This window comes from Hirundo rustica, chromosome 3 (genome assembly GCF_015227805.2).
Source record: "Hirundo rustica isolate bHirRus1 chromosome 3, bHirRus1.pri.v3, whole genome shotgun sequence".
Taxonomy (NCBI): domain Eukaryota; kingdom Metazoa; phylum Chordata; class Aves; order Passeriformes; family Hirundinidae; genus Hirundo; species Hirundo rustica.
Genome location: NC_053452.1, coordinates 107,426,862 through 107,453,293, shown reverse-complemented (window position 1 = coordinate 107,453,293; position 26,432 = coordinate 107,426,862). Strand labels below are relative to the sequence as shown.

The 26,432-nt window shown below is 47.4% G+C and overlaps 1 protein-coding gene across 1 annotated transcript; it reads left to right on the top strand.

Moving 5' to 3' along the window:
• On the top strand, window positions 1–25,750 carry SDC1 (syndecan 1). The gene is made up of 5 exons (XM_040060519.1): window positions 1–365; window positions 21,027–21,108; window positions 22,133–22,626; window positions 22,829–22,958; window positions 23,486–25,750. The coding sequence occupies exons 1-5, from the start codon at window positions 309–311 to the stop codon at window positions 23,650–23,652; spliced, it is 930 nt and encodes a 309-aa protein (XP_039916453.1). The 5' UTR covers window positions 1–308; the 3' UTR covers window positions 23,653–25,750.
• The last annotated feature ends 682 nt before the right edge of the window (window positions 25,751–26,432 follow it).

Genomic DNA, 26,432 nt, shown 5'->3' with positions numbered 1-26,432 from the left:
GGGGAGCGGAGGCGGGGCCGGCCGGGGGGTGGCCGTAAGGTGAAGGTTGTTGCAGTGGGTTCATTAAAAGACGGGGTTCAACTCTTCACCGTCGCAGAGCGCTGCTGGGAGGCTGGTTCGGCTGCGTGCGAAGGGGGAAAAGGAAGAAAAAAAAAAAAAAAAAAAAAAAAAAAAAGAAAGAAACCAGAAAAGGGAGTGAGCCCGCAGCTACTTAAAACAATTCTAAGAGGAGCGGAGCAAGAGCGGCGTTGGAGACGGCGGGAAGCAGGGGCAGGCTGCGCGCTCCCGAGGCCCGGCGAGGAGGAAGGATGATAAACGTGGTGGCCGTGTGGCTGGTGGCCCTTTGCTTCCAGGCTGCCGTCCCGGTGAGCCGAGCGGAGCGGGGCGGGAGCGGCGCACGTGGGGCGGCGGGGCCCGGGTGCGGTGCGGGGCCGGGGCCGGCGGGGCAGGGTGAGCCGGGCGGGCTGGGCTGGGGGGACCGCCCGGCTCCCCGCTTCGACGGGCTCCCGCAGGGGAGCGCAGCGGTGCCCAGCCCTGCGCGGGGTGGAGGGGCTGCGGTGGCCTTTGTGCTGGCGGCGGGCTCCAGCCCGGCCGCCCCGGCAGCCTTAATTCAAACCAGACCCGCCGCGGCGGCTCCCGACCTGCTGGCGGCTCCGCCCCGGGGCGCCGCGGGGCGGGCGGGCGGCGCTCCCCGCTGCCCCCGCCGGCCGCGGGACCCCGCGGAAGGCCGGGGAGGGGCTGGATGCTCCCGCCGTCCCTCCGGCGTGTCGCGCCCCGGAGGCGCTGAGCGGCGAGTCCGGGTGTGCGCCGGCACATGTGGCCCTTTGTGGTTTCGGCTGCGGCCGAAGTCACGGGTGGCTCCTGGAGCGGGGCCGCTCCTGCCGTGCCCCGGCACAGCCCCGGGGAGCGCGGGTCGGCGGCTCCCCGCCGCCTTTGTGCCTGAGAGCCCCGGCCCAGTGCGCGGTACGCCCGGACTCTGCTTTTTGCCCGCTGAAACGAAGGTCCCGGTGCCGCCCGGCCGGGCGCACGGCCGCGCCGGTGCCGGTGCTCGGGGCGCTCCCCGGAGCGCGGTGACCCCGCGGCAGCGAGGCCTGTCCCGGCTGCCGTGTCCCGGGAGCAGCTCTCGGGGCGGCGCGGAGCCGTGGGGCGCGCTGGTCCCGCAGCTGCAGCCGCCAGGTGTCATCCGCGGACAGGGGACGGCTCTGCTCCTGCCCCCGCCCCGCCTGCCGGCGCCTGTCCGCGGAAACCTGGCTCTGCAGCCCCGCGAAGTGCCGTGCTCGCTGCTTCGGGTCTGTGCTGGCAGCCTGGGCGCCGTCCAGCCCCGTGTGCGGTCGGAGGGTGCGGGGCAGGAGGCCTTGTGGCCGCCCCTCGAGGGGCACAAAGCACAGTCCCGTCCCCTTCTCCTGGGATGAGGGACACGCTTCTTCGCTTCCCATGTGCCCCCCACCAGACCTGAGCGTGCAGCGGTTGTGGAGTCTTCCCCTTTGCATGAGTTAGGAGGAAAAAATGGAGCATGAGGTAGTTCGAGCAGGCAGGGCCATCAAAGGAAAACTGGCGGGTTTTTTTCTTAGTGAAATGATTGATTTAAAACTTGCCTAGGGATGAACTGCAGCACCAGTTAAATAAGGAGTGGCAGAACAAAGTGCGCAGTGGGATCTGAGCTGCTCGAAATACCTCTGGTTTTGCTGTACCATTGTGTCTGTGGGCTTTGCCTGTAGCTCTGGACATGGACCCTCCTAGCCCACATGGCGGTGGGTCGTTATGAGATGGCTAAAAATTACAAACATGTGAGTGTAGGCAGCGTTGTTCCATGGGAGGAGGGCTCTGCTCGCAACTTCTGAGTAAGCTTCTGCTTAATGAAGTGGGAAAACTGCAGTTAATTTGCAGCCTCTGTGCTGTATTTGGATAAAATTCCCCTGTGATAAATATTCCTTACTAGAAATCATAAGGATGTGAAGTCAGTGCTTGTCTGGAGTTCTCCCATGCCTATGAGACACTCAGGCCTGGGTGGCATTGCAGATGGAGGGGTTTCAAGGGTGAGCACACAGAGGAGCAGAAGTCCTCAGGGACCTCCAGGGTGACTCAGCACGGGGGCTGTTTCCATTCTGGTGATCACGTGGCTTTTTTCCCCATGTCAGAATGTCAGTGACAGAGACTGATCTGCCTTTCCCACCCATCTGGAATAATTATGATTTTGCATTGAGTGGCTGAAAACCTCTTGTGTCGGACACAGGAGCAGATTGGCCTTGCACAGTGCTTCAGATCTGCCAGGCTGCAGTGCTGTGGGCATTGCCATGGCTGTGTTGGGTTCTTGGTGGTCTGATTGCTGGGATGGATGCCACTGCTGCTGGCACACGGCTTGGCCCTTGGCTCTTGCTATGTAACTTGACTCAGCTATGCGTGTTGTCATTGGAATAATAAACAGGGGCAAGAAAGTGGCCAAACTAGTTGTTTTCTTCCTGAGTACTCTTACCTGCAGGAATGACGGGGGAGGTTCCTGGTCTCCTTCAAGGTGACACTTTATTGCTGAAAACACTCTTTATGAGAGTAATTGCCCTCTGTCGTTGTGATGGGTGCTTGGACTTCCTTGAAATAAGAAGACTGACACATTTTAACCTTGTTATTCTCTCAAATGGAAACTTTTACACAGTATAACACTGCCCGGAAGCCAACTGGGCCGAGATGCATGTCCCGCTGCAGGAGGGCAATGGGCAATCCAGCGCTTGTGGTGAGAGAAGGAGGGTTCTGATTGTTTCATCTGGTGTAGGTGCATGCTGGTGGTTGACACAAGCTTAGCAGAGCAGGCCAAACCTTTTTCCAAAGGTGATGTCACTCCTATCTGAATCTAAACTAATTAGAAGAAATTAGGTAGTCCAGCTTGGTTGTTAAACATGCAGGCAGTGGATAAGGAGGAAACACTTTCTTTTACAGCATGCACAGAGCAGTGTCACAATATTCATCTAGTGCTGTAAACAGAGCTTCTCTACCTGAACTCTGACTTGCTGGTGGCACCTCCCAGTGAATTGGTGACTACTGTATCTGGTCAGCTCTGAGTAGAGCAGCAGCAAATGGGCTGGAGTTTGTGAGGTGTAAGGGGGCTCTGGTGCAGTTTTGTAGCCTTTGTTCCAGGTTTCTCTAGTTCCAAGTGGTGAGAAGAGCTAACGTTTTTAATGGCAGCACTCTGAAATTTCTGGAAACAAACAATCCTTTCTAACAACCTGAGACAAGTTACAGCAAGTGCAAGAAACCTGTAAGCCTTCTAAAATTAAGTTACTGCACAAACCTGAAATGTAGGCTGCTGTTTTAGCAGAAAAATCAGTCCATTTTAAGTATGTGCTTTGCATGGCCTGTACTCAGATGTCTCCAGGTGGCCTGTACACCAGCACTCTGTCCTAACCTTGTTTGAGGTGCTTCCTGTGTCCAAGAACCGTACTAATACCCCTGAGAAGGACATTCCACACTTGTTTCTGGCATCTGAGGAGCTAGGATTTTAGGCCCTCCTTACAGGGAGGAGGGAGTTTTTTGAGAGAGAGAAGATAGGGCCTTTTCCTGACTAGGTGCTGCCAATTATAAAATTGCAGTGCTTCAGCGTCGCAGCGTTAGTGTTTTCATCCTAATAGCTTTGAGTTAATAAAGAGTAGAAGATGTCTAATACAGCATTCCATGACAGCTGAAGATTGATGGGCTTGCTGTGTTCAGATGGCACTAGTCCCTCAGGACAGCGTTCAGCTGAGGCACCTAAATGTAGGTGTCTGTGTGTGCTGGGCGCTGAGGCCCTCATTAGAGCCAAGGCGATGTAATCAGTGGAGCCAAAGAGAGCGATTATCTGACCAGCCCCTGCACGTCTACTCCAAGGTGAGTTGCTTTGTCAGGGCTTTATTGGCTGGATCTCAAGTTGCCTATAAGAGGAGCACAAACACTCTGGTACCTCTGTCTGAGAGTGATTTAGCTCAATGTGATGGACTTTTTATTTGTGGAAATTTATGGTAACTCTCCATAAACAAACAGACCTGACAGGTGTTGTTCCTGCCAAGAGAACTAGCAAAGCAGTGGGGAACATCAGCTAGCTAGAATAGCAGCTCTCTCCTGTTCTAGTGTAACTCTAGTCTTGCTCTGCTAAAGGTTGTGGAAGAAATTAGGGATTATAGTTGGGTTCTGGCTCAGCATTCTGAGGTGAGCAGAATATATATAAGCAGAAACATAAGTGGTTGTATTTTCGGGGGATGATTGTGAGCTGTTGAGTAGGCATCAGAGTGCTGTAATACTTAAAGACACTATTTGTGGATTGGACATGAGGAGCTTTTCTTATTCCCTAGACTTTGATATAGGCAGTGAACTTACAGTGGGGAAGTTGTTTTGACCAACAGCACAGGGACTTTTGATGTTTCTTATAGGTTCGCTTCTGAGCTGAGAAGATACTCTTAAATGCAGAAGGCATGTGGTGCCGCCTTTGGAGTGCTGAGTGTCAGCTTTGTTCACAGGTCTCTAAGTTAGGGCTGATGAGTGTACTTCACTTGAACTGCTGCTCTGCTGGCCACTGGTGTACCACAGCAACGAGCCTTATCTGGCCTGGCTAGAAACCTGGGATAGCGCACTTTCTACTGTGGGGCATGCTAATGGGAAAGTTACTGCTCTGTGAAGCCTCACCTCAAGGTGAGATAACATTTGGACCTCCTACAAGCAACTCTTGTGGGGCAACATCTGCTAATGTGGTGGTTTCCCAAGCTCTGTGTTTCTCAAGCAGTGCTTGGCTGCAGTCGGCGTTCTGGGTCTTGTGGAACCGGCACAGGTCCAATGGAGTCTGTTAGCTTGGGCTCCTTGCCATGCTCGACTGTAATGTTTGTATCTTGCTGCTGAGACCAGTCTCACCAGTGAGGCTTGCTTTGCTGGATGGGAACCAGTGCGTTAGTGGGATTTGGATGGAGCTGGCAATAGAACTTCCCGTTGAGTCACTGGAGCTGCAGTAACAACTGAGTCACGGAGGTGTTGTAAGTCATGGCTTTCCCTGCTAGGCTTCTAGTTAGAAACTCCTTGGGGTATTTATCAGTTGAAGAACTCTTGCTGCTTCACCTCTGTCTTGCTGCTCTGCTCTCTGGCAGAATTGTCTTCTGCGTAGCCCATGTTTTTGCAACATGGTTCTCTTTAATGTCCACTCATTTGGTGTCTTGGTGTTCAGGCTTTTCTAACTGAAAGTCTTCTGGACTGCTCTTGCAGTACAACTCCTGATTAAATCAAGGGTGCTGATGTAACATAGGAAGCTGCCTGCCAACCAGCTTAAAATACTCATGGGTGTCCTGCCTTGCATGGGGGCTCTGTGTTGTCATACTTCTCCGTGTAGCTTTTCTACACTGCCTGTGCAGTAATGTCAATGTCTTGATTGCCACAGAAGCAAAGGCTACAGTCTTGATTTTTGGCTGTGGACAGTCCCAGGCACACACTCCTGTCAGCCAACCTTGTGCAAAGTACAGCTGGTTCACAGGACAGCTCCTCAGAGTGCACTGCCTCCATCACCTGAGCACACACAAACCATAGCTGGAGATTGGGGGTTGCTCTTTGTCTGCCTCTGCCATGTGATGAGAAGCCTATTGCCTCTTTTAAAATGCAAGGAAACTTGAACTCCATTCCACTTGGAAGGGGAGTGTGCTGAATGCTTTCTGGGCAGCACTGCGGACCATGATTGTCCTGTGCTGTACATGGGAAAGCTCTTGCTAATTAGTTCCTAATGCTGGTGGCTGTACACATCCTGGTCAGAGCCAGCAGCAGCTCCGGTCCAGCCCCTTGCATAGAGGGATTACTGGAGGAGCAGGCTGTAGATTGAAGCCAGAGGTGGGCAGGGGTGAGTGGAGCCAGTCTGCTTTCTAGAGAGCAAGTGGTGATTAATGTAACGAGTTCCAGATGAGAGCTCTTGTGAAGCTCCATGTCGTAGCAGTGGTGCTGCTGTGGCAGTGCTGGTAGGAAGCCTTTGTGTATTCTCTGGGGATCAGGGCTGGCAGCTGCAGTGCTGTAGGAAGAGACTACATGGCTCTTTCCTGCCCCAGGACAGGATCCCATGCTGCCTTTTTCCATGCATTGAGACCAGAAGAGTGGAGAAATACAAATATAGGTATGTATATATTTATAGAGAGAGACATCTGTACCTGTCATGTGCTACTTGTTATCTAGCTGACGGCAGAGTTTGGAGGCCGTGTGCCCTGGCCCCAGCATGATGATCGGGGAGATTTGATACCTTTGCTCTGCACAACCACAGGAGCTCAGAGCAGCCTGTTGATCTACCAAACCATCAGCCTCTGGTAAAAGCATCTGCAGAGGAGAGAGCCTGTTATCCCATTGACCAGCTAATAGGGACAGAGTCCAGGCTTTCTTCAGTCAGGAAGCTGAGGGGTAAAAGCCCAAACTAGAGGAACCACAAAGCTTGCTTGAATTCGTATCTAACACAGATGCTATTATATGTGATATTCTTCACTCACTTGCTCTGCTCTGTTGCTTATGAAACTGTGATAGAGACTCTCACACCAGCAGATTTGATGGACAAATGAGATTTGTCCACCTCACTGGCTCTAGCAGTGTGTAAGTGGCACCCACATGCAGTGGAAAAGTGCTGGTGAGGCTTGCATCGAAACTTGCCTAACAGCCTGCAGCTAGACAGCTTTGACTTCTGAATCTCTTTCTGTCCTAACGGAGGAATCATCTAGATCGTGACTACTTTCCCATCAGTGAACAAAGCATGGAACAAAAGAGGCTGACTCTGGCATGTCTGGGCAGTGGCAAGGCGTGCTGTGCTATCGGGCGCTCACATCGACTGACTCATGGCCTGCAGAAGAAAGCTGCTGGCTTAATCCTGCAGCAGCACTTGCTCCCTCTGAAGTGTGTTTAACCTGCAAAAAGTTCTCCAGTCTGCGTCTATAGTTGCACTGAGCTGTGAAGCACTGGTGAGCTTCTCTACACAAGCTGGAAGATGCGATTATGAATAATTAGACGTTATTACCCTGGTACCTCAAAAGTGCTATGTGCTCAGTGTGTCCTCCCCCCACCCAGCATGCAGCCAGAAGGGGTTAAAAAGATTTCACCAAGCAGTTCCTACACTGGTGCTTGTAAGTAAATGACATGAGTTGACCCTGGTGGAGCACCAGGTGCCCACCAAAGTTGCTCTGTCCCTGCCCTTCTCAGCTGGGCAGGGAGGGAAATTATAACAAAAGGCTTGTGGGTCAAGATAAGGACGGGGAGAGGTCCCTCACCAGTGACCACCACAGGCAAACCAGACTTGGCTTGGGAAAATGAATTTATTACCAGTTGACACAGAGTAGGATAATGAGAAGTAAACCCAGATCTTAAAATCAGCTTGTCCCCATTTTTCCCTCCTTTTTTGGCTTAACTTAAATCTAAATTCTCCAACTTTTCCCCCCAGGAGATCAAGGGGATGGGGAATGGGGCTGTGGTAGTTCCACCACTCATTGTCTCTGCTGCTCTTCCTCCTCACAGGGAGGACTCCTCACAGTCTTCCCCTGCTCCAGTGTGGAGTCCCTTGCACAAGAGGTAGTCTCCACAAACTTCTCCGATGTGAGTCCTTCGCATGGGCTGCAGATCTAAATCAAGTGTTCCAGGCTGGATCCCTTCTATGAGGTGCAGTCCTTCAGGAGAAAAGGCTGCTCCAGCCTGGGTCTCCCTCTGAGTCTTGTGTCCTGTCAGTAAACTTGGTCTGCTGTGGGCTTCTCCCTCAGTGGGGGCTGCAGGTCCTACCAGGAGCTTCTTCCAACATGGGCTTCCCATGGGGTCACAGCTGCACCAGGGGCTGCAAGGGAATCTCTGATCTGGGGCCTGGAGCTCCTCCTGTCCCTCCTTCTTCACTGACCTTGGGGTCTGCAGGGTTGCTGCTCTCACATATTCTCACTCCTCACTTCTCTGGCTGCAATTACTCCTGTGCAATAACTTCTTTTCCCTTCTTGACTGTGTTATTCCAGAGGCACTGCTGCTGTCACGGATGGTCTCAGCCTTGGCCAGCAGTGGGTCTGTCCTGGCTGGCTGGCCAAGGCTCTGTCAGGCATGTGGGAAGTTCTGTCTTGTTAGAGAAGCCATCCCTGTAGTCCCATTGCTACCAAAATCTTACCACGCAAATCCAGTACAGTAAAGCGTGTGAGACACAAGGTGTCTTGTGACCAACTTAAATGCTAGAGTCACAATTGTGTAAGAAATGTAATTTTCTGGCCTATTCTGTAATGCACCCCCCTCACCAGACTGCCTGCTGAGAGCCTTCCTGTGCTTATTTGGGGGCATACTGGTTAGCAAGGCTCAAAACTATGCCATAAATCTTTGTAATAATATGATGGCATAGGTTGTGTTCTAGTACCTGGGGATGTTCTCTGATATTATTTAATTTACTAGTATGATGTAGCCAGTGGGTCTCTGGCTGCTGGCCCAGAATATTATGAAGTTAAGCAAACTGCAGTATCCAGTAAAAGAAAGTGAAAGTGTAGAGGTTCACAACTGCTCTGTTGGAAACTGAACCTGTTTCAGATACTTCAGAGAGATGAGCAAGTACAATTGTGTGAGAAGTCCTGTGTAATCCATCAGCTGAGGATTGCGAGGTGAATACTCCACACCTGAGACAGCCTTCAGTGTTATTGTGATGGTGCTGGTGCATGCCAGCGGTTCAGCCTGAGCTTTTAGAGTTGGCCCAGATAGTGGTCCTTCAGCATTTTGTCCTCTGCTTTATTTAAAGGAATAATGTACTGGCTAGAGTTGGTAGTCAATGAGTAGGCCCAGAAGTTTATTCTTATATATGAAATATCTACAACTTAGTGATGTTTGAATAGTGCCTTACAAGTTTCATCTGTTGGTATGTCCCATCTTGGCTGTGCTAATGATACCTCTTGACAGAAAGTGGTCTGAACTACGGAACATGCTGTGCTAGGAGTAACTTGATAGTAAAGCATTCACCTTGCCTTACAAGTTTATCACTGTTTTATTGATTTGTCATGGTGCCTGTCAATCTGTCAGCGCTGGCATTGGTGGTGTCTGTTGTCTCTTCAGTAGAGATGTGTAAAACACAGGGATGTCCAAATCACAGCTTAAAATCTTAGAGCTGCTCATATGAGGCAGGAGAGCATACAGAGAGCACAAACAGGGTAGCATCTCCCACTAAACTCAAACCTCCCCACCTGATTTGGTGGCTGCTCTGAAAGAAGGCCAGGGGGAAGACAGGTGAACAAGCTGTATACCCAAAAATGACAGCATGAGGTGACACTTGCATAACAGCTGAGCTCAAAAGGAAGCTCTGATTTGTCTTGCCTTTGTAACAGTCCCTTATTCAGGGCTCTGGTGTACAGATGTGGTATGAAACAGTGTAACTGGGTGACTAGGTCAGAGCTAGTTTAGGCCAGTAGGTGTTTGGTCAAGAAATGCCTAATGTCCATTAATTAAATGAGTGGAACAGTAGGTGACTGGAGCACAATTGCAGCACCAGGTTCTTTTAAGACTGTTTCTGATGGGAGGATTTCATTTGGTGCTTCATCACTGAAATGATACTTCAACACCCTTGTGACTCAGCATGGAAGTACACCAGTCAGCTCCCATAATCTCACAGAGGTGTTGCATAATTTAACTGTGAATGGGGCAACTGCTGCCAGAACTCTGTAGTATGTGCAGGATTAGCAATGCTTCTGTAAACTTGAGCTCAGAGACCATTGGAGTCCTAGGAGGAAGCACGGTGAGCTTGATCTGTGCCATTTCATATGGGTAGATCCCTGGCTGCGTGCTCCAGTGGTTGTGAGCATGTATGATCATTCTCAGAGGGAATCCATGCAGTCTGAACTGTGCTCTACCTTAGCATAACTCTGAAATGTGGTCCAGCCTGTGCCTGAAGACCATCTGAGCTACTGCTGGTTATTCCAAGGAGACCAGGAGCACCCAAAACACTTGCATGGTGCTTTTCTTCAGGACCTGCTACGACTGTTGAGGAAAGAGGGGGTAATGGTGAAAGTGCCTCTTTGAGAAAACTCTTGGGATAGGGGAACAGGGTATTCCTGATCTGAGATGTGGCTCCTGCATGTGGTGATGTTTTAGTCATTCAGTGAATGGCTTAGTCATGGTGGTGTAACTGCATCTGTTAGCAAGCATGGCTCCTGCATTATAAACAGCCTTGGCTTAGTCAACACTACAATCCTGTGGATAAAACAAATGTGATAGCATGCCTCACAATGGAGGGAGAAACTTGATTTCATCAGATCTAAGCTGGCAATGGTGAGCCATAGAAACAAACATAAAAAGAACACCAAGAATCATAGAGTATACCGAGTTAGAGCTCCACAAAGATCAGAGTCCACTGTATGCTAGTGTAAGGCCTGCCAAGATGCAGGAACTGCCTTGCAGTGTGTGAAACCCAGAATGTAAAGCTGCCTGCATGGTCTGTGTGAGTCTAGCCACTGGCTGTTGATTGAGACTCGTGAGTTCATTCTTAACAGACTGGTGCTGACTGCTGTGAGCCCTGCTGTGCAAGGACAGAGTCCCTTAGAAGTGGTTGAAGCTTAGCTACGACCGAATCAGAAAGGTGCTGTCGAATGCCAGCTCTTGGCTCATTTTGCTGCCCAAGTTTTGCTTCTGTAGCTCCCTTGCAAATAGTCAAGGTCTTCTGTACCAGACTGACAAGTAGCAGCACCAAGGGATCTGGTTTTGGGATGTCCCTGGTCCTGTCATCTGGTGTGCACATGTGAGAGAGAGATTGCATTGGTGCCTGTTCAAGCCAGGCAGCTTCTTCTGGGTGCTTCCAGTCCCCTGATCCATCAGCTCTTCAGTGGGAGTTGTGGTTGAAAGGGCTGGTGGTGATGCAAGTTGTGTGTGAGACTTACAGTGAAATACAGCATTCCAAGGGAACACGTGTCTGGGATGTGTGTATGGAAAATACAGATTGTTAGCAAAAAACAATTTCACAAGCATTGGAGACTTCATTGTGCATCCCTCTGAAGAAAATGTGGAATTTTCACAAGCAATCAAGGCCTTGTCGTGGGCTGTTGAGGCTTGAGCTACTGTCATGGGAGGAAGGAGCTGATGTAAGTTCTGTAGGTTAGACTGTGAGCAGATCGGGTGGGAAGATAAAGCAGAGTTTGATAGCAACGGGCCTTGCAGCTGGCAGGTATTTCTGTCACTGAAGTGTAAGCAAATAGAAGTTAACTTTTGTTGTCCTGTGCATGTCCGGTTGCTGTAGGATATATCCTCTTATAAAACATTATCTGGGCAGTTCCACTGTAACTGTGTAACTAACTGGAACACCTGGTCAGCTTTTTGTTGTTGTAAGGCCAAGTATTTCTCACTTAAGTTTACCAATTGCTTTAGTTGAGACCTTTGGTACTCCAGGGTTGCAAGTTCATCTTTCTGCTGAGGTTTAAACAACATCCTAGCTGGTAGGCGCCACAAGTCCTGCCCTAAATACAAGCTCTTAGTTTGGTACACCAGGAATTTTTATCTGAAACTTGGATTTGACTAATTTAGTATAGCACTGCGAGCAATTTGCTCAAATTAGAAACATGTATGTATCAGTAATAGACCGAAAATTATTCTGTGATCCTTCAAGAAATCTTAGAGCTTTGTCTCCTGGCTCCTTGGCATATCTCACATTAGGTAATTGCTGGACTTCGAGGTGGAGAAGAGGGAAACTCTTGAGATAAGAACCTGAGTCTTTTCCTATCCATGTGTCTGAACACTGAAGGCTGCTGCATTTACTCTGGTCTGACTATTGGTCCTGGCTGCAATTTGGCTTCCCTTCCTCAAGTGAAGCAGAGCAGCTTATTTCCCCCTCAGAATGCTGTGCAGCATAGTGATGAGGTGGTTTTTGACTTCTGGGACCACATCTGCTCAGGTCAGAGCACTTGTGCAGCTGCAGCACTGATTGTGGTAGTTTGCTGATCACAAAAGCTGGCATGGAGCTCATTTGAAATGGGAAGTAGTTCCACCAGCCAGATTGCACAGCATTTGTCACCAGGAAAACAGGCTTCCCTAGGCCAGAGGCACACGTGTTCTGGTGCTGCTGAGAGGCATCAGCGGTGCACAGGGTGCCACCACACCAACTTGAGGAGTTGAGATGCCACAGACCACGTCTTGCTTTCCTGTAGCCACACCTCTGATTTCTGAGCTGAAGATGGCAGGAGCAAGCTGTGCTCCTGTGGGACCAAGGTCCCTGGGCTGCCTCTGCAGCGTCCTGGCACCGGTGAGCTGCAGGCTTGTGCTCTGCCCTGCAGTCAGGGCCTGGGCACGAGGGGCGTGCGGGGCTGAGCCTCTCGGCGCCCTGGCGCGTGGCCGATGCCCCACGCTGACCACGTGGAGCTGCTGGGAGAAGCCAGTCCCAAATGGAACAAATGAGGGCACTCGCTGCTTGCAGCTCTTCCCTGAGCCCAGCCTCGGACCCTGCTCAGCAGCCTCAGGGCTGTAACGCCAGCTGGTCTGCTTCACTGGGAGCTGGCTGGTTCCTTAGGTGTGTGCGGAGGGGAGACTGGCTCCTCCAGCCCACACGTGCTGTTAAGGAGCAATCAGGCAATCTGAAGCCCTCTTGCACTTGTCAGAAGCTCAAGTTCTGTAGCACCTCTAACTGCAATGACAGTCCTCAGTGCTGATAGCTAAACAGGGTGAGTGGGTGTCAAGAGTTGGGACAAGGAAAGGAATTTGCCTCCGCCACAGGTCTGCTGGTTGGGAATAATTGGCAAAGAATGCTGAGGACATAAGCTCAATGTGTTTACATGTGCTGGAGGCAACACTGCAAAGTCCAGTCTCTTATTTAAAGTGGCTGTGGCTGCTGATGCCTTGTGTAAGGTGAGTTGCTCTTTGTCACCTGAACTCCACAGCAGAGGCTGCATGTGTGCAGGAGGAAGAGGCAGCAGGTATTTAGATACTGTCGCTTCTAATTTCTTCTACTGGCAAGAGGGTCACATTTATCTGTGCTGTAGTTACCAGTACGTGTGGGTAATGTGGTTTGGGCTGCTGGATAGGTTTCCATTTCATAAAAATTTTCTGTCTGCCAGCATGCTCCCCTCTCTGTCAGGTTTCAGGGATTGATGGCCCACCTCCAGCCTCTGCTGAAAGCAAGCAACTCTTGGTCTGTTCCTTTCTAAACAAGCAGGTGAAGTGGCTGTTGCTGTAAGAAGGAATCTTTGCTGGTTTTGCTGTGCTAGGCAGTAAGAAGTGCTGGTGACTTTCAGTCAGAGGGTTTTAAGACAAGCTAGGTTTGCCTAGTCTTGACTTAGGCAGCTCACTGCTCATCTCTCAAGCCAGCTTAAGTAGAATAAAATTAATTTCCCAAGATGGATGGCCTCAGTGAGCTGCACCTACTTTGCACAACCCTTTGAGCTTATACATTGGCTGTGGCTTTCTTGTGCTAGCTCAAGAAGCAAATGCCTGAACTGTCAAGTATGTTAAAGAGCTGCAGGGAAGGATCTTTAAAGGAAAGTGGTTTGTAACATAAAATTGAACTGGCTGCTTCTCATGAGATTAGGTGCAGGGAAATGAGTTTTCTCATTAGCCTGCATCTTCAAAGCACGGGTTGCCTGGAACGTGGGAGACAAAAGGGAGCCCACTTTTGGCCATATTGTGACAGCCTGTCACTCATACAGAGTTGAGTTGTGTGCCTGTTGTGTCACGTCTGTGGATGTGTTGATCTGTGGTGAGATTCAGTCTTTGGCCTGGGCTGCATTGCTTGACTGGAAAGAACAGGTTGGTGTGAGTGAAAGCAGCACGTAGTAAGTTACTTGTTTGATATATTGTCTGGGTGAAAAAGCAGGAGCACAGGCTGTAACTCACTACTCTGTATTGCTGAGGGACTGAGCAGGCTCCTGGTGGGGCTCCCTGAGAGGGAGTTGAGAGGCAGCTGAGTTCTTCTCATCAGAACTGGCACAGAGGACTCCCGTGCACAGCGGAGTGCTGTCCCTGCTGCCGTGTGCATGGCCATGAGCTTCCCCTGCTGAGGGATCCATAGCCCTCTGGGGCTCCTGCTACTCCAGCTTTGCTCAGCCCTCTCTGATGAAGGATGTTCAATGTACTCTTTGTCCAGGAATAAATGGCAATTGCACTGGGCCTCCTGTGAGGTTCAGGTGTCCCAGGATGAAAGTAGAACTGCTCCTGTTTTAACATCTGTCTAGCCTTTGCTACTGTGTATTCCTACTCCCTGGAAGACTGGGAGGACTCAAAAGTGCTGCTGTCAGACCTTGGAACAAACATCATCCATGGTGACCAAATGCTGCAGAAGAGAGCTCTCCCTGCAGCCCCTGTCCTTGCTCCTTTTTGTATGAACCTGTGTGGCCCTCTGAGTCAGCCTCTGATTTGTGTGTTGCCTGCAGTCTGGTGATGTGCATTTCCATAATGCATGGCGGGCTGGGGAATGAGTGTCAGCATCCCAGGATGCAGGCTGTGAGTCTGTGTGAATGCTTAAACAGCCCTGGCTGCCACGCTCTGCCCTGTGCCAACACAAACACTTGTGCATTCATGCACTGAGTAGGATTGGGGAACTGGTCCTGCTGGATAATTCTTTGCATGATATTTTATCCTCTTTTTACTTTCTTTGGGGTTTTTTTGTTGTTGGGTTTTTTTGGTGTTGTTTGGTTTGTTTTGTTCTTTCTTTGCTTTTTTTCCCTATTTGTTTAGTTTCACAAGACCAGTTCCCTGATCTGGTTCACCATGAGAGTGCACAAGCAGGCATGCAGGGGATGGTGCAGGAAGCATGAAGTGACATGCTGTTGTGGGAGGTGGGAGTTAAAAGGGCCCTGCTGTACAATGTGAAATTTAACCTGATGGCGACAGGCTGGTTCATTTTTGCTCTTGGCATGTTGATTGCTGTGTTTCTGCCCTGCTTAATTAAAAAAGTTGCCTTGTCACTCTGAGGAGAAAATGTAAAGCTGATTGGGCAATAGTGTGGTGCCTCTAGAAGCGTTGGGACGCTGGCTGCTCTGCCTGTGGAGTAGCTGGATGCTCTTCCTTGGCCACTGCATGTTGTGCAAAGGATCAGGGTATGCTCCTACAACTTGAAGAAAAGGAGGCTCAAGGCCTAGTGAACAAGGGACAGTCTACAGTCTGTTTTGTTCTGCATGTAGTGGGATAGATCCTAAGAGCTCTCATCCTATTTTGAGCAGCTACTGGAAGGTGTTTTGCTGCCTTAGAGAGCTGAGTGCCCAAGAGGAAACTACTGTGTGATGATCAGGGAGTTCAAACACAACCAGGACCTCTCCTTCAATGATAGTTCCTCTCTCAAGTCACCAGGCAAAAATAGATGAGCAGGCCAGTAAGAATGCAATTAACCAAGATTTTCCATATTTCTTTACACTAATAATGATCTGATAGACAAGCAGCCAAATTAACTGGCTTGCTTACTCCTTTCTGCTAAAATGTGATTGCCTTGTTGAGCAAAAGATCACCCTTTGCTTTCCACTTGCTTCTCTTTGGAAGGAGCACTCTCTGAGCCACTAACCAGGATTGCTCCAAGTGACTCAGATTGATGGATGGAAGGGTGGGGATGCTGAAGCTTGTTGATACACATCAAAAGGTTGTTGAGGGCACAGGGGGACACCACCATCTGAAACAGGGAGGGCACTAGGGAGTAAGAAGTGCTGGTGACTTAGTTCGTAGAATCATAGAATGGTTTAGGTTGGAAGGGACCATAAAGATCATCTAGTTCCAATACCCCTGTCATCAAGGCAGTCCTTGAGTGGAACACTAGCCAGGGATAAAATACTGCTTAAATCTAGACTGTCCAGCCCCTGGACTGTTTGTGGGGTGGTTTGTAGCTGTCTTTGCACTCTTTGGCCTGTGCTGTTAATCTGCATCTTTGGCTCCTCTAGGAGAGGAAATACATCATCAGCTTACACGATCACCGAGGAGCACCAGGGTTTATTTTGACCCAGTAGCAGGAGAAACAACAGCAAGAGAATTTAGGTGAGGTGGTGCCACACTGCTGCTGAATTCTGATGTAATAGACTTGCATGCAAGCTTCATTCTTGACTTGCCATATGAAAGCATCGGCTCTCTTCCTGCTATTTCAGAATTTATGGCTGACAGTTAAAAGAGAAGGTCTGCATGGCCAACTTAATTCCAGAATCTGTATGCCTGTAAAAGAAAGGGGATAGGTGAGGAGGCTGTGGTGGTTTTTATGTGGTGTGGGGTTTTTTTGGGTGGTTTTCTTTTTAATTTTTTTCCACCGTAACCATTTAAGCTGTCTCCCAACGGTGAACATCTGAGATTGGAGTTAATTCTGCATGGGCTATTAACTGCAGAATATCAAGGTTTAACAAAGCTAAAGTTTCCTTCAGCAGGTGGTTTTGTCTTCCCCCCACACTAATACTAGTATTACTTTGAGGTTAGAAGCTCTTAAGGCTGCTCTGCCTCAGATAGTGTTTCTTCTCTTCACTGTGTAGGAAAAGACAAACCTTTCTTAATTGTTCAAATTCTTGTGAAAGTATTCTTCTAGATGCTTTATTGTAGCCAAGTTACAGGGCAAATGCTCGTCTTGCTCTTGTATATATCTTAAACAGGAGCAAACTTGGCTTTCCTTCTCATGCAGTTGGAATACTCTTGCAGGATGGTTAGGGAGGTGTTTGAGGTGGGAGAGCTCATTACAGTTCATTCTTTTTCAGCTGAGTAAGAAGCATTTATTAGGAGAAATAAATGTGCAAATTTAACAGCTTTATATAGATAATGGAGGATTTCAAGTGTTTTTGACACTGCAGATCACTAACAGGATTAATAAGAGTTGGATACAAATCATCCTTAATCTAGTTAAGGGCTTGTAGCAGCTTGTGGCAAAGCCAGTAGTTTTGCTTACCTCAAAGAGCAATTTGAAAAAAGCTCTTTTCTTTTGCATGCATCAAATTAAATAAGTGCGGTTCCCAGTTGGGGCAGGGTTAGATCAACTAATCAACTACAAATCTCCCCCTCATCATGGGAGAGTGCTTCAGATCTCTGCTGTAGCAGGAAGGAGCTCTGTAGCAGCTGATGGGATAAGCTCAGAAAGACTCATGTTTTGAGACTCTGACCAAGATGAAGACTGAAGAATAGCTAAAAATGAAGTTTTAAAAACTTTAAAAAAGAAAAAAGTGTGGAGGATGTCAGCCTTCTGGATCCAATAATGCTGCTAATGAGTTGTGAAAGCCTAGCCCATTGTTGATTAAATTGAAGATGCCACTAAGCAGCTTTCTGGTTGTCCCAGCAGAACTGAATAACTATTGTTCTGCAACAATACAGTGCTCAGCAAGAGCAGAAGCTAACATTTACCCCAGGGTTTCCCCTAGACAGTCTGCTTTGATCCTTGCGGAAGAGTGTCTTCCACTGGTTAATGAGAACTGGTTAAAGCATATCAAAAATATGGTTAAAAATTTTACCCCTCACATGCAACTGAGTTCAGTGACAGCAAATCAAAAGGACTGGACAGGTGTTTCCAAACAGTTGTCTGAACTGCTAAAAAAATCCCCAACAAAATCATTCAAGCTTGTTAAATAGTAAAAAAGCAACGTGTTGTAGGTGCACGATAAGAATGTAAAGTTTTGGGGGTTTTTTTTGACTAGAGTACATGAGATACCATCAGAGGTCCTTCAAAGGATGTCTGAAAGGTAGAGTAAGCTTGTTTTAAGCTAGAATTATTTTCAACTCTTTTGTATGATATCATAACCCAGTGTTCTGTGCCCCTATATATTCTTGCCAGCTTATAAACCTGGCTAATCAAAACCTTTCCCATTGGTGTAAGTCAACTTCAGTAAAAGGTCATGGAAAAACCTTGACCATGAGGTGTTTTTTTGTTTGAACAGCATGGTCTGTCTTCCTGATGCGAACCCAAATTAGTTCAGTCCCTTCCAATGCTGTCCTGAGTCAGTGTTTTCTAATCTTGCTGTGTTTGAAATCCTTCAGCAACAGATCATTATAGAAGCATGGCCTTTCTGCAGTACTTGTATTTTCTGGGGAGGTTACTGTCTTTTATGCCCATTGAAGCTGTAATTTATGGAGCAAGAAATGTAGTCTTTATATAACCATACAGTTACATAAATTGGGCAAATCTTCCTTAATGCTCGTGTGTCATGAAATTACAGCACTTTGTGGGTATTCTGACTGCTATTCACATGTGCATAATTGTATACTGTCCTTTGAGTATTTGGACCAAAGGAAGTCCCTCTCAGATCCCAAGTCTCAAACTGCCTGGTCAAAGGGAGGTGCCACAATGCCCAGAGGAGCAGCTGGGGGCAAGACCCTTTGGGACACTTAAGTTCTCATATAAAACTGTGAAAAGCAGGCTTTACTAGTCCTGATTCATGTTTTCTACTATTCTCTTAAGTGCAGCAGCCAAACCTCAGGGGATTCAGACTGGTCATGTTGCTGGACATGCTCTGCACTGGAATGCCAGCAGGTGTCCACTGGTTTAGACCGGGCTGCACTGGGCTTCTCTCCTCTGAGGAGGACCTCACTATCCCTGCTCAGATACAGAAATCAGACTAGGAATCAAACAGGCACATAACAAAGGCCGTGGAGAAGCAGAGCTTGCAGCAGCCTGGGAAGAGGCTCAGAGCTCAGGTGTGAGGGTAGGGTGGGTGGACACACTCCATAAGAACAAAGGAAGTGTGGCACAACTGCACAAGCCTCAGCTATTAACCCTTCAAGGGGAAGGGGTGCAGTCTCAATAGTCAAGATCAAGAGTAGCCATTCTATTTCTTGACAGTCTGTGATCCTTCCAGGAAGTTTGTTGAGGTCTGCAGACGACCAGTCTGTTTTTTGTTGGAAATCCATATGAGCTACCTCTGAATATTCAGATTTGGGGGAAGGGTAGCCTTGATCCTAGCTGAAGGTGTAGGGTGATGCAATCTTAGGCTGTATTGACAGTCCCTCACTTCAATAAAAAGCTGGAGACTTTGCTTTCTAGCTGCTTAAAGGAAGTCTTCCCACTGGGAGGAGAATGCAACCCCCACCTTTAGAAACACGTTCGCCTTTTGCACTCAGCCAGGATGAGTGAAAGAACAAAGGGTTGTGTTTGCTGCTGCTGGTGTGAGAAGTGAGGGAGAAAAATGGTCCCCAACCCCCCATCAACAAAAACAGTGCGATTTCTGAGGCCTCATTTATCTTCTGAACGTGCTGGAAAGGGCACACGAGGGAGCTGAGTTTGGGCAGCCTGGCAGTTCTTCCTTTATTCTTTATGCACCAACAGTTCGTACTCTTTAATATTTGAAGTGCAGTGAGAGCAGCCTGTGTGATTCACCACCCTTCGACACAAGAAGGAAAACACATGGGAAGTACTTATCTGACCTACTTTCCGTGGAAGGGTGCAAAAGCACAGTGCAAACAAGCAGGGACAAATCTAAAAATCAAAGTTACCTCATGACTTGCAGTTAAGCAAGAGATCGAAGAGCAATTCACTCTAGATATGCTTGCAGAAGCTTAAGGAATGGTGCTTTGGGGGTTTATTTTCAGTAGGGAAGAAAAGAGCTAAAAAACCCTTATGTCTGTATGAGAGGTTTTTGTTCCTAGCTTCTTGTTATTTAAAAACATTTATATAACTACAGTAATTGCCTAGAAGGAGTAAGATCTTGGGGCTGAATAGGCTGGTGTAAACTTGGTTACTTGTCTTCAGAGAGGTGGAACCAAATGGGCTAGTTAACTAACTTGGAAACTAGTTCTTTGGAAATGTGGGGAATGGATAAGCTATTAAGGATAGAAGAGAAAACTGGACAAACCTGGTATCTTAAGAATAAGAAGGAGATAAGACCAATAAACACATCCATTGTAGGTAATAAAGTGACAACTACAGAGCTGGATTGTTTTCACAGTACATACTGGTGCGGGCTAACTTCTTCCTGGAATGGGGATGAATGTCATATTAATTTTTAAGTGATACTATGTTACTGCAAGGTAGAGAAATACAGTGGGCCTGGCTGCAAAGCTGGCAAGAATATATGTCCTTTTTTACATAGTAAAATGAGACTTTCCATTTCTTGGGATCATAGGGATCCCACAGCTTGGATGATTCAATGTGACCTCTAAACTTGCAGATGGCAGTGCTGGAAAGGGGTGGCAAAGGTGACTTGAGGAGGGGATAGAAGTCAAAATCTGTGAAAACAGGGAGTGTAGTTGGATGTCAGAAAGATGAAATTTGGAAGTGACTTACAGGGCTTTGGTTTGAAATCTGCGAAGGGAAGATGACTGGTTAGGTAATGGTAGCCCTGCAGAAATAAACCTGAGGCTAATCATGAGCTGAGAGTCATGTTGTAGTGATAGGAGCAGTAAGTATATACAGCACAGGCCAATGAGATGCATGAAGTAATCATTCTGTAATTAGCAAATTAGTGAGCACTAAAAGAGTGTTGTCGTCTTTGGAGATCCTGAATAGCTTTGAGTGTTGTATGCTCTGACAAACAAGTGCCACAGAACAGGGGTTCGGCCTCTTGTTTCAGCAACTGAATGTCAGTGCTGGTTACTGCACTCCTTGGAGTGCAAATGGAGAAAGTTCAGGGCTTATTCTCCAACAGTGAAGGCTGGCTTCTATCTCTGGATTTATTTTGAGTAGCCACACTTAATAAAAAGGAACTTTGATTCTCCTTCCATCTAGGTGCTGTAGTTTCAGATATGTGAACAGTATTTGAGTCAGAAAGGGGAAGTAGACAAACTACTTTGCCTCCCCTTCCCTTCTTCTCCTTAGAATTAATGCAGTGATTTGCAGATGGAGTGGTTGGTAGATAGAGAAGACACAAACAGTCAGCACCTGAAACAGGCTGGTCAGGACTGAGCATTGCCTGCTACCAGGATAGATCACTGGATGGATTCCTTGCTTTCTTCTTTCCCAAAGCAGCTGCAGCCTGGAAGCAGTGCAGAGAAAGGAGACAGCAACTGACCTTTCCAACACTAAACATACTAACCAGAGCTACTCTTTTGGGAAGGGGACCTGGAATCTGGGAAGATGAAAAAATGCCATCTCAACAAAAAAAGTTTGTGTGACCTCTAGGGAACCCCTTGAGGACTCTGTACAAGCAACCTGATCACTTCAATCTCATCACTGACACATCTTTTTGCTCTTCTCTTTAAAGCAAACTACAAATCTGAACTTACCCCCTGAAGACCTTGATTCATCTGGTGATGAAGATGACTCGTTCTCAGGTTCAGGTGCAGGTGAGTTATTAGCACTTGTGCTGGTAGTGCTTGATCCTTCTAGGATGTGGCAACTCAGTAAGCAGCCAAGTGAAGGAGGGCAGAGGGAGGAATCCACACGTACACACCCCTGCCCTGGAATATGAGATCTGGGAACAGAGAAAAGGTCTAATCTATTAATCTTGTATTCTTGAGATGCTAATAATTAGTAGAAAATGAGCTGTAGGAGACTTGAAAGGGAGCAGAAGCAGAGGTAGACTCCATGTTACTGCTAATGTGAGATGTTGTGTGAAGAATATTATGATTCTTCACTCATGGGAAAGAGAGATCAAAACAAGGCTCTTTATGAGCAGGTAGGAGATAATGTTTGAGGGTGTGCATCCCAGACTACCAACATGTATCAAGTGCAAGCTTCATCTGTCATCAGATGTGCCATGTTTCCATGGGCCATAGTTTTTTATGAGTGATAAAGCGTAATTAGGGTAGAGGAAAAAGTCTATAAAATGATTGCTAAACTGCATGAGAGAGACTCTTGGTGTTCAGTACTGAAGTTGAGGGGATGCTAGTGAGAAAAGAGCAAGCTGCAGAGAGCTGAAGCATGCTATCCTTCTGCTTCCTCTCAGCCACAACCTTGTATTTAATAGATTAAACTCTGCAGAAATTAAGGCCCTGAAATCAGTGCCAAATGCAGTAGAGAAGGTATGACTGCTCTAAATCAAATAAAAGTGTTTATGGAAAAAGACTTAAATAACCACCATGAGGAAACCAGTGTACTGAAAACAGATTTCCCTTGTCAACCTCACCACAGACAGGCACTTTTGCCATGGGGAGAAGTAGATGACTAACTTAACCAAGTATTGCAGAGTAGCACATTGATCTGCCACTTCCTTATTCCACTGAAAAGGATGAGGAATTACAAACTGAACTGCTGTTAGTATGAAAATTCACTATGAAGGCATCCTCATTAGACCAGTGTCCTGAAGATGCAATTAATAGGCCTCTGAACTGGCCAAGGATAATATTTGCTTGTTTGTTTGTTTTGCAGGTCCCCTGACTGACAAGTCTCGCACCTGGAGAATCCCAGGAGAATCAACTAATTCCTCAGTACTGGCAGCACCAGTGGATTTCAGTGAACAGCCATTTCCTGGGATTGAGAGCAGAACTGAAAAGGAAGTAATATCTCCTTCTGCAACCAGTAATCTAGTGACAGAGGAGCCAGTTGTAGCTGTGAAGGACAAAGTACCCGTCCTGGGCTCATCTGATGGGAAACCAACAAGCCACGTAGTCACAACAACAGTGAGAAGCCCCACTGCGGACTTTCCTTCCGTGGTTCACGTGACTCCTTCGGAAGCTTCTGCTGTGGTCCATGAGCTTGAACCTAAAATCCCCAGCTCTGATGTGCCAGACACCAAGGAGGTGCCCGAGCCCCACTCTACTGTCCAACATGAGGGAGACATCGCTGCCACTCCCGCGGCCACAGCTCCCAAGGACGTCGCTCCTACACATGAGGAGATTTCTGAAGATGGCTCTGGAGACCCGGTGAGGACTAACCCTTATCACACCCTTTCCAGGGAGATGGTTTAGTAGCGTGTAGTAAGTTGGTTTGATGGGAACGGGTGTTAATTTGTCAAAAATGGTGATTGGTTTAATAAGTTATATTTGTGGAGGGGTTTAGATGAAAAAAACAATGCGCTGGAAAGTCTCGAGAAACATGAATTACCTGCCTTCTGTGTCCCAACAGGGAGACTTCATCTTGACTAAAGACGAGGAATTGGTCCCCACCCAGAACTCAGAAGTACTGGCTGACTCTGAGAGGAATGCCAAAGCAGCAGGAGCCTCGGGAATTATGGATAGAAAAGAAGTTCTTGGAGGTACCAGATATTTTGGATTTCTAGCTGGTAAAAGCAGATTCCTGTAGGAGTCTCCAGTCAGCAGAAGCTGCAGTTGTGCAAATACAACTCTGAGCAAGGAAGCCAACCTTTTATGTTAGACCTCTGACATGAGGGTGATGATTCTGTGTTGTCAAAACCATAAGAGGGGCAAATATTAGTCTGCTAATAGTAGCTAGCAGTGGCTGCTTTAGCTGCAAATTTGTTTAAAACTCTTCCTTCACTCCTCTGAAAAATGACAGTAAATTTTTTCTGTTGCTGCCTCAGTCAAATTACCAGGGTTGAACAGCACAGCCTTGTATGCTTTGCAGCATGGCCCAGTGGGAAATCCATGTCTGTAGGAGTGGCTGCTGTATTTGAGCAGGTGCTTGGTTTGGGGGGGACAGAAGGACAAATTAACTTAAGTCATTAAGCCAGGGACAGGTAAGGAACAATCTGGAACTTAAAATCATAGTAGCACTCTCTGGTATGGCATCTAGAGTAATCTGTGTCTTTTTTTCCCCTTCCAGGTGTTATTGCTGGAGGACTTGTAGGCTTGGTGTTTGCAGTGTTTCTAGTTGCATTTATGCTGTACAGAATGAAGAAAAAAGATGAAGGCAGCTATTCACTGGATGAACCAAAACAGTCTAATGGAGGATACCAAAAACCACACAAACAAGAGGAGTTCTATGCATAAACACTGACCTTCAGGACACTTCTTATTCCACCTTTCTTGGACTCTTCTCTCCCTGCACGTGGACCTCCTAGTGTGCTTTGCATTAAACTTAAGCCATATGATCCTTGGGTTATTTACCCTTACCACTTTGCCATTGGAAATTTTATAACTACAAAGTAGATCTGGATTCATTGAACATTCCCTGCTTTCTTGCACAACTTTTTTTTTTTTTTTAACAGAATTGGAACTGCAAGTTCCTAAACTCACTTTGGTTTATCTAAAGACTGCTGGGACCAGGCGGTGGGGAGAAGATAAGGGAGCACTGTATGTAAAAAACTCTTGATATTTAGGGAAAGGGCTAGCAAGAATAACCATGTTTCAGTGCTCAAATTCTGTATAGCAGGGATACTTCCTATTTAACTCATAGATGTGTTTTGAGTGTAACAAGTGGCTGTGCTGGGCAGACACTTGGTACACTGCTATCCTCTAGCTCTTTCTGACAGCTGTATTTGGAGCACTTAATGCCTATGAAACATGAAGCCAAACTCGATCTCTGCCAAAAGGATATATGAGGGGCAGGGTAAACAAGTGACCGTCACGTGGTTTAAAATAACTTATATTTTGGAAGCGTTATCCCATACTCCGAACCAGCTCCTAAGCCGTTGGTACATACACTAGCAAAAACACAAACCCCAAGAACCCCAAAGCTAAGCAGAGAGTTAATTTTACCAATAGTGTTGGGCTGTCCCACTACCCTCTCTCTCTGTCTCTCTCAAGGCTTAGGTAAGAAGTAGATTTTTTCCGAACAGTCTCACCTCAGACATTCCCTTTCCTAGGTGCTGAGTGGAGGTTGGCTGTCCTGCTGTAGATGATCTTACCCCGTGCGGTTCCAGGTGACCGGGGGCGTGTTGTAGCACCTCCGGTCACCGTGGTTGTCTCAAACGCGGTCTGCCCTCTGTGCCACGTGGTGCCAGGGCACACGGGTGGGAGGTGGGAAGCAGCACACCATGACTGCAGCTAAGGGGTAGAGAAGCATCTGAAACGAGCCTGGGGAAGCTGTGTGTAGGTGGCCTTAAACAGATAGAGCAGTTGGTGTGCTTGACTCTCGCTGCTCCGGAGCGGCTCCTTGGAAGCTGTTCCTGCACTTTGGAGAGAAGCCACTCCAGGGATGTCAGTCTATTAAGGGCAGAAAAGCACCTCCTGAGCAAAGTCGAGATGCCTGGAGCTGTGTGTGGTCAGTGTGCTGTCAGATGTCAGGCACTGGGGTCTCACTGAGGGTCTGGAGTTCTCCAGACTGTCTCAAACCGAGCGAGCACAAGAGTGGTGTTCTGTACCAGCCTTACTTCTGCTCTGCCTTTGGGTAGCTTCTTGCCACTTCAGTTCCTCATCACTCAGTGCAGAAGGTATGGGGTGGGTGGAGGAGTATTTACAACTGATGTAAATATTTGTAATGATGAGCCAGAGGGAGTGATCGGAGTATATTGGACAATATTGCAACAGTTGGCACAAATGTTGCACGGTAACAGACAAACTTAAAAACCTGTGTAATTTAAATGAAGTATAAAACACTCCTGAGCTGTCATGCAGCTAAAATTGGTGCCTTCTCTGCAAACACAAGAAAAAAAACCCCAAAATGTCTTGATTGCAAACTCCTCTTTATGCACATGGAGAACTTGTGCATATGTGTAACTGTCTGTTTTTTTAAGTAAAGCTGCAGCAACCATTATGGTTTTTTGTTAGGGTTGTTTTGTTTTCAGTTTTTGTTTTGTTTTTTACTGAATGAATTTTTATAGGTTAATGCAATGACCAGATGGTGTTAATTTCAGCTGTAATTCTTTGCTTTGTATAGGAATGTAGAAATGTTTGATAGGTCTATCTATGAAAAGGTTCTTGTAAAGCACAGGAAGATAAAGTAGTAAAATTCAGTTGTACCTCACAACCTTGTTAGGGGGAAAGGAAAAAACTGTATATTTTGGTAGTCTTAACTGACAGTTTGTGAAACAAACATGACATTCTGTGTTATTTAAGTGGTACAAATGAAATATGAGTTCTGACAGAAGATGCAACATTGGGTTATCTGTATGCCATGTAAAGGTATACTGCAATAAATGGCATTTTGGCAAGAATGTGTCTGACACAATCTGTCTGTGAACACTGATGTGTATAATACTTCAAAAAGTAGATGTTTTAAAGACTGCCTAGGTCTTAAGGGAATTTGGATGACAGAACTGTGAATTTTGGGGCCAAAGACACAGATTCAGTTCAGCATTTGAAAGGTAATAGTGTGGCCTGCCTTCCCTCCCACCCTGCCTTGGGTGTCCTTCTTGCAGTGAGCTGCTCTTGCTGGAGGCACTGGTGTGGGACACAAATGGGTTCTGGTGGAAACTTGAATGAAATGGCTTTGTTATAGCCCTGCAACATTTCATGCTGGTTTGGGGACCTCTCCTTATTCAGTGACACCATCCCCTAAATGGTGATAAAGGTTGCAGATCTTCTGCACGGCTTCTTCTTGCTCCTCGTCTTCTGCCCTCAGGAGTTTGAGAGCAGAGAGAGGACTGTAGGAGGGCAGCCCCAAGCCTTCCATTAAAACCTACTTTCCAAGATGAATTGGAGATTGTACCCCCAAGGAAGGAGAACAGAGCAGGCCTGTCCTCAGTATTCTGCTGTGCAACATCAGTTACTCTGGGGTGCTATGGCTTGTGTGGGAGGAGATGGAGCAACACAGAAGCAGAGGAAAATGTCCTTCACAAAACAGGGAAGTCAGGAACTGCAGTCTGTCTGGGTGGGTCTTACTGCAGCTT